General features: G+C 42.6%; 3 protein-coding genes across 8 annotated transcripts in view; 1 reads left to right on the top strand and 2 right to left on the bottom strand.

Moving 5' to 3' along the window:
* The window catches only part of LOC102314415 (rootletin), a 24599-nt gene extending 22229 nt beyond the window's left edge, over positions 1–2370 (top strand). For all 6 annotated transcript variants that reach the window (XM_042228066.1, XM_005941487.2, XM_005941484.2 and 3 more), the window contains 2 exons: positions 60–233; positions 1603–2370. In XM_042228066.1, the coding sequence (XP_042084000.1) occupies positions 60–233; positions 1603–1701 (273 nt within the window). In that variant the 3' untranslated portion in view covers positions 1702–2370. The remainder of the gene's footprint in view (positions 1–59; positions 234–1602) is intronic.
* A 78-nt stretch (positions 2371–2448) lies between these two features.
* Positions 2449–8098, bottom strand: mfap2 (microfibril associated protein 2). The gene is made up of 9 exons (XM_005941482.3): positions 7965–8098; positions 6298–6359; positions 5180–5227; positions 4768–4794; positions 4608–4673; positions 4455–4496; positions 4286–4373; positions 3569–3642; positions 2449–3156 (listed from the first exon to the last, which is right to left on the bottom strand). Exons 2-9 carry the CDS (start codon positions 6326–6328, stop codon positions 3053–3055), a joined length of 480 nt encoding a protein of 159 aa, XP_005941544.1. The 5' UTR covers positions 6329–6359; positions 7965–8098; the 3' UTR covers positions 2449–3052.
* A 1444-nt stretch (positions 8099–9542) lies between these two features.
* On the bottom strand, positions 9543–14112 carry sdhb (succinate dehydrogenase complex, subunit B, iron sulfur (Ip)). The gene is made up of 8 exons (XM_005941481.2): positions 13977–14112; positions 13003–13136; positions 12409–12494; positions 11906–12042; positions 10572–10688; positions 10374–10475; positions 10164–10286; positions 9543–10056 (listed from the first exon to the last, which is right to left on the bottom strand). Exons 1-8 carry the CDS (start codon positions 14046–14048, stop codon positions 9976–9978), a joined length of 852 nt encoding a protein of 283 aa, XP_005941543.1. The 5' UTR covers positions 14049–14112; the 3' UTR covers positions 9543–9975.
* Positions 14113–14221: the final 109 nt, after the last annotated feature.

Raw genomic sequence — 14221 nt, 5'->3', positions numbered from 1 at the left:
GTGTGTGTGTGTGTGTGTGTGTGTGTGTGTGTGTGTGTGTGTGTGTGTGTCATGAGTAGACTCAGCTGGCTGAGATGGAGCAGTCTCACAGTTTGTGCGAGAGTTTGGTGAGGCAGCGCGAGGAGGCCCAGCGGGAGGCGGAGAGGCTGAGGACGAGCTTTCGGGATATCGAACGGACGCTGGGCACTAGAGAGCGCGCTCACCGGCACAGAGTCAAAGGGCTGGAGGAGCAGGTGCTCACATTGTGCTGTGTTAAAAGCTTTTTTTCTCTTTTTTACCAAGTTCACCTGTAGACACACCTGATGCTGGTGTTTCTGTTGCTTTTAACAAAGTTGTTCAGAATATATATATAATCCATCCATCCGCTTCCGCTTATCAGGGTCGTGGGGGGCGCTGGAGCCTATCCCAGCCGTCATAGGGCGAGAGGCGGGGTACACCCTGGACAGGTCGCCAATCTGTCACAGGGCCAACACACAGAGACAGACAACCATTCGCACTCACACCTATGGGCAGTTTAGATTAGTCAATTAACTTATCCCCACAAACTGCATGTCTTTGGACGGTGGGAGGAAGCCGAAGTACCCGGAGGGAACCCACGCAAACATGGGGAGAACATGCAAACTCCAAATGTTACTTAGCTGGATCCAAGTTTCATTGAGTATAATAGATATGATGGATCATATCTGTGGGCACAGACACATCTGTGTTTCTTTCAACATCAATAATGTTGCTTCAGCACAACTGCTTAATCAGTCTCATTGTTTCTTACAGGAAAAAAAACTAATAAAATGATGGTGCTTGGATTTTTTTTCAACAAAACTTCATCTTAAAATGTTGTGCAAACACAGATGGAACAATGCGATCATTAGTATGTTGAGGTGGGAAGTAACAAAAGTACAAATATCTGTAATTTCTGCTTCTCAGTTTTTAAAAACAGGCACGCTATTTTATGTTTAAAGCATCGGAGGGACGTTTTTGTTTCCCAGCACCACACGACTTCAAAACAAGGAGGCAAAAACATATAGTTTATGTGTCATTTTTTGCACTATACTCAGTAAGTTAAGTTAAATTAAATTAAAAAGTAAGTAAGTAAATACAGAACCCGTATTGGTGATACAGGTGCATCACTTCCTGAGCAGCCTTTCTGGTGTGCAAGTGTTCCTGAGCCCATGGAGTGATTTCAATGACTGAATCAGTTTTGAAGTTTTGATCAGTTTTGATTCCTCCAGATTCTTCAAATGTTTTGATGATATTATGTGCCACAGATGATATTTGAAGGTTTATGTTGAGGAACATCACATTTGCATTACATGCATTTGCAGACTGGTGAACCTCTGCCCATCTTCACTTCTGAAACGCTCTTTTTATATCCAGTCACATTAATAATCTGTTACTAATTAACCTAATCAGCTGCAAACAAGTTCCTCCAGCTGTTTATTTTTAGCATCACTTAATTTTCCAGCCTTTTGTTACTGCCTTCAAAATCCCACTCTTCTGTCCACGTCTGTAACCTGCGGACTGGATTTAATATTGAATCATGTCATCAGATTTAAAAATTACATGTTTAACTTCTGTTTGTTGTCACCTTTATCATTACTGCAGGTGTCTACTCTAAAGGAGCAGCTTCAGCAGGAGATGAAGAGGCGGCAGCCGTCTCTCCCGTCCTCCGTGGTGTCGGCAGGGAACCGAGACGCAGCTTGAAACCAGAAACACCAGCGGGAAACTCCATCTTGAATGTCTCATAGCAACAATGCTACTCCACAGTTACTGTACTGTTTCAAAGATGTTTTATTTTGTGACACTGAATGAACACTATTGTAATTTTGAAGCCTTTGTGTTTGTTTGTTTTTTTCATTTTGACTCAAGAGAGAGGAGGTGGAGCATTATGATTCAGCCAGCTGTGCTGAAAACACCAGCGGTCGGCCTGATTACTGGCAGCCATCTGCACTCGATCTTTGTCCAGCATATTCCCAAATTTCTTGTTCTTATTCAAGAATCACCGCAGGACTCTCCTCCAGACAGGCTGGAATGAAAATCTGCAGATTCCTCCACGTTCATGTGAACAGATGAGGACAGAAAGGGAGGACTTGGGTTTGTTAGGAAACAAACAAACTGAGCATAATGAAGGAATTGTACTGTATGTTCTCTCTGAAACAGATTTTACTGATTATCTGATATATATATATATATATTTAGACACTATTTTACCACTGAAGACTGAGTGATGGTGCAGTTTTTTTATTAGGTTAGTTTTACTGCTTTTTACTTTATGTATAAATACTGACACTGGTGATTAATAAGGACAGAGTCACTCGTTTGGACGAAGGGAAGCCATGTTTCCTGGAAAATAAACTTGGCTGTGTGTCCTAACTCATGTCTGCTCATTAATACGCTTCAATACGCTGAGCTGCAGCCGGGAATCACACCTGAGTCAATGAGCTGATCAGCTGTAGTAAAAAAACAAAACAAAGTTTATTTTTTTTCTCAGTCTCTATAGTGACAGTTTTACAAAGCAGTAGTACAGAGGTCATTTGTGAGGTCACTCCTCATTACCTGTTTCATCACATATCTCATGATCTTGGATAGCGAGACAGCTGGCGGCTGGATATCGATTAGTTTTGTCTGATGTCAGTGCACTGCGGCCACCATTGATGAGCTAATCATGACAATGACTGCTTTTCAACACAAATACAGTAACGTACCAGTAAACACGAGAAGATTAATGTGATACGATATGCAAAAAATTAAAAAATAAAAATAGAGGATGTTCTGTGGCTTTATGTGCACCTCTAAAAGTTTTATAGCACCAGTGATTTATACAGTCATCAACGTCCTTTGGATTATACGTATCCTTACACACAGGATCTAGTGAGCAAACACACATGTGGAACATTTTAGACGAAGAGAAACATGCTGAAATGCAGAAGTGCTTTTCGCACAGGGGTAGCGGGGGTGTACAGAGGGAGAGGAGAGAGGGAGGAGGGCAAAGTAAGACAACGTGATGAGGGAGGTGAAAAAGCGGCAGTATCTGGGCGGGTGGTGTCCCTGATCATCAGCAGCTTCCGCAGCTCTTCCCACAGCTTCCTCCTAATGATGCACACTGGCCACTCAGCGCCGCCACTCCACAGCGAGAAAACTGATCGCGACACAGGTCCGCTAAACACACACACACACACACGGAAAAGTCCGTTAAAATCAATCTCATGATTCTTTCTCATATGAGCTATTGTCCAACACAGACAATTAAAATCATTAGAAAGTTATTTTCTATAAGCAGGCTTGTAGAAATTTTTGGATAACAAGCCAAATTTATACCATCACTTTAGAATTTGTGTATACTTTACACGTGTTTCTCTTTCATTTATATTTATATTTATTTATATGCCTTTGAAGATTTGGTTTTATCCATTAATTTATTAACCTGCAAGATGAAAATTAGCCTGGCAAGCCTGGCATATTTACAGGATGGGTTTAAGTGCTTGTGTTAATTAATATGCACTGCCCCTTTTAAATTAGTACATAAAATATCAAGGAGTAAATGCATGAACACAGGTTACGCGAATCCCACCTCTGAGCAGCTCCTCGTGTGCGCACACAGTCCTCACGCAGACCTCCTTGTTGACGACGTACACCCGCCGCAAACTGAACAAAAACACATGCAGAGGTCACACGTGCGGAGCCAGGAGCAGCTCACAGTCATCATGTCGGTCTTATCAGTCACAACTGTATCTACAGGCAACAGTCTATAGCCGATCTATACCGAATCAAATCCACTGTTGCCTATTTAGAGAGACACTGCACTTCATGGTGTTTCCTCATTACTGCTGAAGTTTATTTTGAGTCAGCACCGCATACGAACTCATAAGAACTAAATGAGGGTTGATCCACAGCTGGATATTGTTCCCAACAAATACACTATTTAGTCCTGGTTGAATAATGGAGTCTTTGAAATGATTGCTGAGAACAGGCTGTACAATCTTTATCCGGTGAGTTCTTGGAGAGCAGTTTGGCTCCTGGTTGCCTTTTTGTTAGACACCTTGAGACATCTGCATCGTATAAAACCTCATTCCTTTTGTTTTGGATCTGCATAAATGCACTATAGTTCCAGCACATTGTTAACATCAGAATTAACTGTGCTTCAGTGATATTTACATTAGAATAACAGACCAAAACTAGCACAGTGCACATGAGGTAAATATCCATTCATCAAGACGAAATGAAGCCATGCAGTATTACTCGTAATCACTGCTTTCTGTTGCTATTGTGCTCCTTTAAAAGCACTTACCTGTAGAAACAGAGGCTGTTGAGACACTGCTTGCATGGCTTGTGAACTGAGTAGAGTCGGGTGCAGAGGTACTGCTCCTCTCTGCAATCTGGGAATCAAACAACAGAATCATTTCTCCACTCTACGTAAAACAACAGGCTTTCTGTTCTCGTCTCTCCGAATCACTTACCGAGAGGTCCAGGCTCCGTGGGCTCTGTCAGGAATTCGGGATCTGTTTTTTTCAAATAGTATGAGACATGCGGCAATTTGCATTCATTCATTCAATCGTGACAGCACTGGGAGTAAATCTGTGACCGATGGGAGGAGAGCTAAGCAGACGTACCTGATTTTCCAGGACGGATCACGGGGTTGAGCTGAACCTGCTGCTGATAGCCTCCACGAGGAGGGTCTAAATAAGAGGAGAGAAACATTTTCCCACTTATACACTTGGCATAACATTTAGAAAATGAGGAAACTGAAAAAAAGAAAAGTAAATGTCTCACCTGTGGTGTACTCATACTCTTGGAATTCTTAAAACAAGCAAGAGAGAAAAATGTTTCATGAGATCAACTGTTAGTTTAAAAAAAAACCCCACAGAAAGTGCTGCACCATATAACGTGAACCACCTGCACGAGTTCACAAGTTGTGAGTCAGTAATCATGACTTCATATGCAAGATGTTTAAAAATAATAAGATGCAGACTGGTCAAAGTGCTATTTACACTACAGTGCAGTTGCTATGCGAATGACAAACATATGAATCAGGAGAAAGACAGAGAGAGGGGGAGGGCGAACTCCTCGAGGGTGGGTGATACAGCAGAGGATAACGAGGAATTGAGAACAGATGTGGAGAGCTCTGATGTAAACCGATGCTGAGCAGGAACAATGTAGGCCAATATTCCCTTAATTAACTTACCGTTAAAGATATATGGATCCTGGTACTGGGGCTGGCTGAACAGCACAACTGTTGACATCGTAGACAAAGAGAGGAATCACAAAGAATGATGAGAGAAGTGCAGTCGGTGAAACACAAACAGCTCTATCACTGGTGTTTCCTAAGTCTCTTAAGATCACACTCAACTCATTTAATAAGGCAGTTATGAAGTATGAAACGTTACAAATGCTGGAAATGCAATCGCACCTGATAATTATGTGGTTTTTACATCTTCAAGCTCTAGCTAGCACTACTGCAGGACCATTATTGCAAATGACAAGTCACAATCCCATCAAGCTCGGGAACGTGGGGAGAAAGACCGCACATGGCGTGAGGGGTTTGGGCAGGAAGCCTTTCTGCTTAAGCCTAACCATTAGTGAGTGAACACTGAGAAGAATAACACCATTACACCACTACCAGCAGCCTGAACAAGGATCCATGGATTCTTTGCGTTCATGTTGGTTATGCCAAATTCTGACCCTAACCCGAATAACACAGTAGAAATCGAGACTCATCACACTAGGCAGTGAGACTTTGTGGTGCTGTATCTCACTATTATTCAGAGCAGCATACATGTGTTATCTTTGCAGCTTTTTCTCAGTTTGACTAAATTTTGTTGCTATTCGAGGAATAGTGAACATAGTGAATAGTGAATAGGAATAGTGATCTTTGTTTTTTTACAGTGGGCAGCAATTTTCTGTTAAAATGTGAAAGGTTTCGGGAGGTTTTCGGCATTTTTGGTCGAGAGCAAGGAGTGTGTGGGACTAAACTGGACAACGGTGATAACAGGTGCTGTTGGGGCTGTTTTGTTGTTGAGGTCTGAACACATGAAATGAATAAAGGAATAAATAAACGAGTAGTTTGACATTTTTTTAAATGTTGGCAGGGCTTTGTTGTTACCTTTAGACTGAACTATTTGTTGATCGAGGAGCTTTTCATGCATGATACAGACATGAGAATGGTATCAGTTTCCTTACCTAACTTGAAGCAAGAAAGCAAATAAATCTATTATACCAAAATGTCCAAACATTTAGTATTGAGCCTTTGGTGTTACAGAGAACCGATTTGTTTTTTGAAGCTGTTTCAGCTGGTGCAGTTACCTGGCATGCAGAGTAGCAGGAGGACTCTCATGGTCGCTCTGGGAGGTAGACTGACTTTAACACTGGAGGGAAAATAAGAGTATTAATCAAGACAAAACAACATGAGGGGGATAAAGTGCTCAGTGCTGGACACTGCTTTGGTCTCCTGAAAACTCGTCTCTTCTCTTTCCCCCGTCCTCCGTCACCTTTCCACCCCCCCATACTTCTGCCCCCCTTAAGCCATCATCCCCACTGTGACCAACACCACCACCTCCTCCACCGGGGAACAGTGGCAGCAAGAATGTGGCACGTCTTCCTCAGAACAAACTTTCTGTTTTACAGCTTTTCCTCGCAGCAGCACACAGTCCGCATTCCAGGAAAAGAAACAGAGGACCCCTCGACCCCACCCCACTCTCTTTCTCTCTGGGTTTTCTTCATACCTCCCTCTTTATGCCTCCTCATCCTTCATTTCCCTTCTGTCGCTCTCACTGGTCATTTCCTACCAGCCCCCCCTCCTTTCCCCCCTTTTCTTTCTTCTTTACCCGACCAAGCAACAGAGCTTTTTTAAAAAATAAAAAACCACTCTGAATCCGTCAGTGACATTCATGAAGTCACACTGTTACATACAGTAAAACTCATTACCTTACACTGACTAAAGTACTTTTCCACTTTGTGGAAAGTATGAACGCTCCTCCTCCACAGCTGCTGCTGCACTATGGGCCACTTCATGCACTAAACCTGATTGTGTGGTGCATACACAAAACCCACTCTTTTCTTTTCTCCCTCCCCTTTGTTTGTGTGTGTTTGTGTGTGTGTGTAACTAAATGCTGATTTTCTAGGTCACATTTGGACACAAAATCTGTGAGTAAAACACTTTTTGCACAAGTTGTGCATGCATGCCAAGCAATTTGTGCATCTTTGTGTGACACGCGCGCACACAGCAACACACACACACACCCACACACACACACACACACACACACCACACACACAACACACACACACACGTAACAGTTGCTTGTGTGGCATGCACAGTGGGCTTTCGGAACATATGTTTTCAAAGCACACATCTGGGAGCATTACCGCACCCCCCCCCCCCCCCCTACACACACATACACAAAAAAACCCACAATCAGGAGATGCTCTGCTGTCATCCATTTTTGCACTATTTGGTTTTTTATAGTTAAAAAAGGGAACACTAATGAATCATTTCTGCATATGCCCTCATCGACCCCTATTCTCTGGAAGCAGCTCAATTTCCCCCACTCAATGACAGAGAGGCTGGAGAGAGGGTTTAGTTTTCACCCTCTCACCAGTGCCATCGCTGCAGTCCCTCCTCCTCCTCCCTCTTCTTCTCTCCAGTGAAAACACAGGACCACATGTCAATTCTCAACAGCCATTAATATACACCCAGAATATCCTCGGCTATTTTTGGTTTGCATTAAGCAGACTGATAAGCGCCAGGAATGCTTTGAAGTCCTTTTAAGACTCACTGCACTGCATGAAGTCTGTGCACAAAAAATGTCTCCTGATTTTTTTTCCCTCCTCCACAACCTTCAGCATAAATGCAGTTTAGATCAGGTGAAGTCTATAACTCATTTCATACTTGCATTTAGTAATAGTAATAATAAAAAAGAAACAAGAAAGTCAAACTAAACCAGTCATGCGACTTTTTTCAGAGATCTTACCCAACTTTGACTCAATTCGCTCCGACTTTCTGCCGCTCTCATGTGTCCTGTGAGTGCAGGAGGACTTCCAGCGCCACATTGTACCACCCCGCATCTGCAGTCTCCTCCCCGTCCAGTCCAGCCCCGGCCTCCAGCAACGACCAGCAACAACCCTGTCAGTGAAGAGCTATGCAGAAGTGGAAGCTATAAACTCTATGAAAGTATGAAATCGAAGGGTAAGTTCACGTGATCCGTAGTGCTAATTTCCAGCTCCGTGTTTTATTCTTGTGCTTTCAGGATAGTTTAGCATGATTTACATTTCTAAAAATAATCCTCATTTTTCTTAATATGGGCACTGGTGCAGCCCTTTCATGTAGTTCATCTACTGCTTGAAACAAGACTTTTAGCTATCTTCCCATATTATTTTTAGATGGCTTTCTTCTGATTGGCTGGCCTGTGCAAACAGAAGGTCTGGACAGCGGGTGGGTGGGGCTTCTGTGCTCACAGTCTGTGATGTCCCCCTTTTACTGATAAAACAAGTGACAAAAGTACAAAAAAAAATTTTTTCACCCAGAGCAACTAATTGTTTATTACCTTGAACCTTTGGCAATCTTTAACACACATGTGAGCGCACACAAATGTACAGTATAACACTCCTAACATATCAGGGTTGAGTCACACCAGTTTTTTGGTCCTTTTTTCCTGGCATTGATGTCTTGTATATAATGTCAGCACATATAAATGCCAGCCATGTTTTCCTTTATACAATACAACTGCATGTGGGTCCTTGTTAAATTCTGTACACATAGAAAGTTTTTAAATAATCAGGCCTCATCACATCTTAAAGACCTCGCAGATCGCTCCCAGACTGCAGGCTTAATTGTGGCAGAGCCTTCAGCTTTAAGGTCATTCTTCTGTGAAATCAGCTCCCAGCTTGGTTTTGGGAGACAGACCCCTTCTAAATTTTTAGATTTTAAGCTTTTTGGTAAAGTCAGGGCTCGATCAGGGGACCCTGCTGCTGCGATAGGCTCAGGCTGCTGGCAGACTTCCCATGATGCACTCTACTCCACTTTTTTTCTTCTTCTCTGTCCCATCATCCCACAGCTGGTCTCTTCCAGATGGCTGCCAGAGGCTTGTTGGGGTTTCACTCTAATATCACATTGTATGAATTTGCACTTTATAAAGCTGAACTCCTTTCTTGTGTAAATAAACTCCAGTTTATGCCAAAATTAATTTTAAAATGAGGTTTGTGGGCAGCGATAGCCTTTTCTGTCTCTACATACCCACAGCACTGAAAGCAAAGCTCTGCATTGAGTCCTCCAGAGATTAGTCTGCTGTACAGATGACAAACTCCATTTTACAACATAAAGCAGGATTTTAGTTCCCCTTTAATTACAGTCAACATACAATAAGAGTTTTATTGCTGGTTGAAAAAGCTTTAAAATGCTTCAGATGGTTCAACTCATTTGGCTCTGCTCAACAGTGACACCCAGAGGACACCGAGTCAACGTAGTAGTAGTAGTAGTAGTAGTAGTAGTAGTAGTAGTAGTAGTAGTAGTAGGATGACAGGAGAAATAATCACAAGTGAAAGACCGCAACCAGAATTTAAACTTATTTATTTCCATCAAAACAAAGACTGATGTCAGTTTGCTGGAAGATCTGAGGGAACGTGTCTGTGAACCAGCTGCTAACATGAAAAGCAACGAGCTAAAAGACACACAAAGAAATGCCCGGATTTTACTCTGCAGCATCAAGTACACAAACACACAGTAGAGTTGGAGGTAAACACCTATTTTATGATACATGTAAGACTCAGACGCTCTCTCTCCTTCATACTGTACATGTGTGTTTATGTCACACCAAGTTCTCCAACCACACACACACACACACTTCTGCTACAGCTGACTGCAGGATGTCGTGGTGGTGGTGGTGTTACATGGTGCACTGGCCCAACAGACCTGAAGAAGCATTTTTTGATCATTATATAACTTATTCATGGAGGGATAAGAAGATCCAGAGGATAAATGAGGTTTCAGACAGCAGCTGCTGTCTTCTCCTTGTATGTGGCCATCATCTTCTTGATCTCAGCGATAGCTTTTCCTGGGTTCAGGCCCTGACAGGAAGAGCACAGAAAACACAAAAGCTTATTCACACATCTGAGTAGACTCTGTACGAAGCTACTCAGATGTACCTGAAGTGTCAGCAGTGCAGAGAGCTTACCTTGGGACAGGTCTTGGTGCAGTTCATGATGGTGTGGCAACGGTAGAGCGAGAAAGGATCCTGCAGCTTGGACAACCGTTCTTCTGTGTACTCGTCTCGTGAGTCAATCATCCAGCGGTACGCCTGAAACACGACAAAGGTTTACTACACAGCCTTGCTGATTCAGACTATAACAGACCATCCTGCATATTAAAGTGCTCAAACACACACCTGCATGAGCACAGCAGGCCCGAGGTATTTGTCTCCGTTCCACCAGTAACTTGGGCAGCTGGTGCTGCAACAGGCGCACAGAATACACTCATACAGGCCGTCCTACATGGGAGAGAAGCAAGTAAAGATATGTTTCCTTAATGTGCTGGAAGCCTGAATGTTATGGGACAGTGAAAAAACAAACAAAGACAAATGTACCAGCTTCTGCCGGTCCTCCACAGACTGCAGGTACTGTTCCTTCCCTTCCTTGGACTCATCCTTCTTCTTCAGGTAGGGTTCGATGGACTTGTACTGGGCGTAGAAGTTACTCATGTCCTGCAAACACATTGCTACACTAATGAATCCACCAAACTGAACTGTCTACTCAGGTGGCTGCGGCTCAGATGATAGAGGTGGTCGACTACCAATCAAATGGATCAGCTGATCGATCTCAGGCTCCTCCAATCCACGTGTGGAAGTATGTGTGCGAATCACTCACATTTTATTGGAATTATAATTTTGGCTTCCAGTGACTATTATAGCAAGATAAGACCAATAAAACGATTATTATCAGCCTAATTTTTATTTTCCTATTTATTTAAACTTTTTCTAAGTCTATCATCTTTAATAATCATTGAAGATCTTAAACAATATGAATGTGCAATTATGATTTATTGCTGTAATCAAGCAGCCTTATGTTCAAATGCTAAAAAAACCCTAAAAAACCCCCAAACTGATCTGCTGTTATTAAACAAAATCTGCCTCAATTTACATTTTGCTGGATTTTAGCTTCCACAGAGAAGCAGTGAGCAGTAGCTTCTTCACACCAAGACCCAATCATTTCAAAGCAACATTTAACAGTCGGGTCTACTGATCATTAAAAAGGGATGCCCAGGATTAGTCGACCACACAATTAAGCATTGCTGTCCTTGCTAGCTGGCGGCAGAAACACTAGTTGGTTAAACAAATTATTCAGATTTTATTTGTGCACGTCGCTGGTTAACAGCAGGGTTTTACATTCATCCAGCCACCCGACAAACAAGAACCACCCCTCTCCATCCCTCCTCCTCTCTGTGTTGGGAAGGTGTCAGACAATGCAAATTCAGCCCCTTTATTAATCTCTTGAGTGTTTCTGATTTTTAGAACAGTCTGATTGATTTCTCCTTCTCCTGTTTAATCATCTAGAAAATTAAGAATCAGGAACATCCGCATCACATAATCTACAGCACCAACACTCCTAAAAAGACATCCACGCATCTGATTCATTAGATCTGGCTTAAAAAAGGTTGGAAATAAAACGAATAAAGAAAAATGTAACGGTTTTCATGAATGCTAATGTGTTTTTTCACTGTTAAAAACAAAACAGTGTAACATTTGTTATTGCAACACTAAATTTTGCACATGCAAAATAAAAAAAGCAACCAGCTGTTAATGACTTTAAACTCTTAGCACTTGTGTGTGATAATGTGATGGCTGTGCTAGCTTATAAAACAGGACTGTGAAGTAAATGCTTCGTTCCAGATGTTCACAGATGTTCGGTGAAGCTGACTTACAGGTACCAGGTCCTTGACGACGTACATGTGTGGCAGAGGGTAAATCTTAGTCGGCTTGCTGAGGCTGGAGTCGATCTTGTTGAGGCAGGCGAGTGTGTTTCCTCCATTGATGTTCATCGCACAGGACCCACAAATACCTGGTTAAAGCAGAATAAAAATTATAATAACAACATTTATTAATGACATTTAACTTTTGAGGACAACAGCAGATGTGGTACAACCGGTCTGTGTGCAACTCTTGCTTGTGGTGTTGTTGCTCGTCAACCAAACAGTGAAACTGAGTAATAAAAACAATGACAATGCTGTCTGTGCTTTTCATACTGCATTTCTTTTTTACCGTTAATGTTTTTTGGGGGTTTTTGCACTTCTTACTTTGAGCTGAAAAGATGGGCTTCTTAAAGATGGGCTTTGTCAGTCTTCAAGAGTATAAAAGCTTTGACTCAGGTGCTCTAGACTCTGTAAACCCCTTTTAAAGGTGAAACTCCAGCCCCTGTGTTACTGACCTTCTCTGCAGGAGCGACGAAATGTTAGAGTGGGGTCAATCTCATTCTTGATCTTAATGAGCACATCGAGAACCATTGGGCCACAGCTGGATGAAAAAAACCAAAACACAGTAAGTACAAAAAAAATATAAAAAAAAATAAATCTGTAACATGAAATCGTCAAAGCAGCTTGTCTGATGTGTTTACTTGATCAGCTGAAACCCAGACAGATCATACGGCTGAGCAGCATTACTCAGCATTGAGCAGTGTCACGCTGACAAACATGAGCTGAGAGTTTAATAAAGCTGATTAGAGAACAGGTGAAGGAAGAGGACTGAAAATATGCCCGGCTGTCAGGGCCACCTGTTACTGTTACTGAAGCCACCAGAGAGCATTAGTTAGGCCATTAACAATGCCCTTTGTTTAGACCCGAATATATTCTCAGCAACATCCTAACCAACAAACATCCTAACCTGTGAAAAATGAAGACTCTGCTGGGATATCTGGGCTAAAATGGAAAGCTGCTGGACTGTTGAGTTTTATTAAAACTTTCTCTAATCAATGACAGGAAATTGCTTTGCCTGGATGCCAGATGTCCAAATCTATGACACTCACGTGTTGAGGTCAATCTCATAGGTCTGCATTCGGGGTTTGTCCCCTGGAGTGTCTGGATCCCATCTGTACACCTGGAACTTCTTTACCCTGGGCTGCCCTGCTGGAGCTGCTGCTGTCTGTGCATACCGTACCGCCTGATCACAGGGAAGACAGGCGAGAAATCAAATATAATAATAATTTAAAACAAACACACACACACACACCAACCTGCTTTGGGACACAAGTATGCAGTACTGACGTGCAGAGTCCATGATACTTGGAATGGTAAATGGCCTGTATTTGTATAGCGCTTTACTAGTCCCTAAGGACCCCAAAGCGCTTTACACATCCAGTCATCCACCCATTCACATACTGGTGATGGCAAGCTACGTTGTAGCCAGAGGCGAGGCTGCCGGACACTGGCGCCACCGGTAACCACCAGTAGGCAACGAAGTGTCTTGCCCGGACACAACGACCGAGGCTGTCCAAGCCGGGGCTCGAACCGGCAAACTTCCGATTACAAGGCGAACTCCCAACTCTTGAGCCACGATCGCCCGAAGTCCTCTTCGATCATGACCAGGATGAAGTACCTGCTCCAATCACTAAATTTAGCTTTGTCTAAATAACCTTTAATCAATACCAATAAATATCCTGTATTAATAGCTGTCAGACATGGTTTCATAAAACACAAACTTCATTGCAATAGAATAATGCCATCATTTTTTTCGGATTATCTTTTTTAATATATTTTTCTGCACAAAGCTCTATTATTATTTACTTTTAGTGTTAGACATACATTCCAACACATTTAGCGTTAACCAGCCGAACCATAATTAACTTAAGTTTAGCTAACAACTACACTATGGACTTCAGAACATAGACGGAACCCTCACGTAGAGAGCTGTAACCGGTCTAAACGCTGACACCGGGCCGGCTGATGACAGCAGCGGTTCGCGATGAAACTATTTAATTTTCCCTAATAACCGTCAACATACCAAGAGTCCTGCGGGAGAGCGGAATGCCAAAACACCGCACCGAGTCAAGGACGTAAAACTGGCGACCGACATTTTGAATGGTCTCTCCTTTGACCTCCGCAGCTCGCTATCCCAGCATTCAACTCAGTGGGTGCGTTTGCTTTGTACACCGACGTGTGGCGCACTGACGCAAACACGTCCTTTAGAAAGTGTGTATTTTTACGGATCTGTAATCTAATGTTTGACATTTTATTTTCAGGCTTTTG

The sequence above is a fragment of the Haplochromis burtoni genome, unplaced genomic scaffold (genome assembly GCF_018398535.1).
Source record: "Haplochromis burtoni strain Fernald_Lab_line unplaced genomic scaffold, NCSU_Asbu1 Contig_300, whole genome shotgun sequence".
Taxonomy (NCBI): Eukaryota; Metazoa; Chordata; class Actinopteri; order Cichliformes; family Cichlidae; genus Haplochromis; species Haplochromis burtoni.
This window is presented reverse-complemented; position numbering and strand designations above follow the sequence as displayed.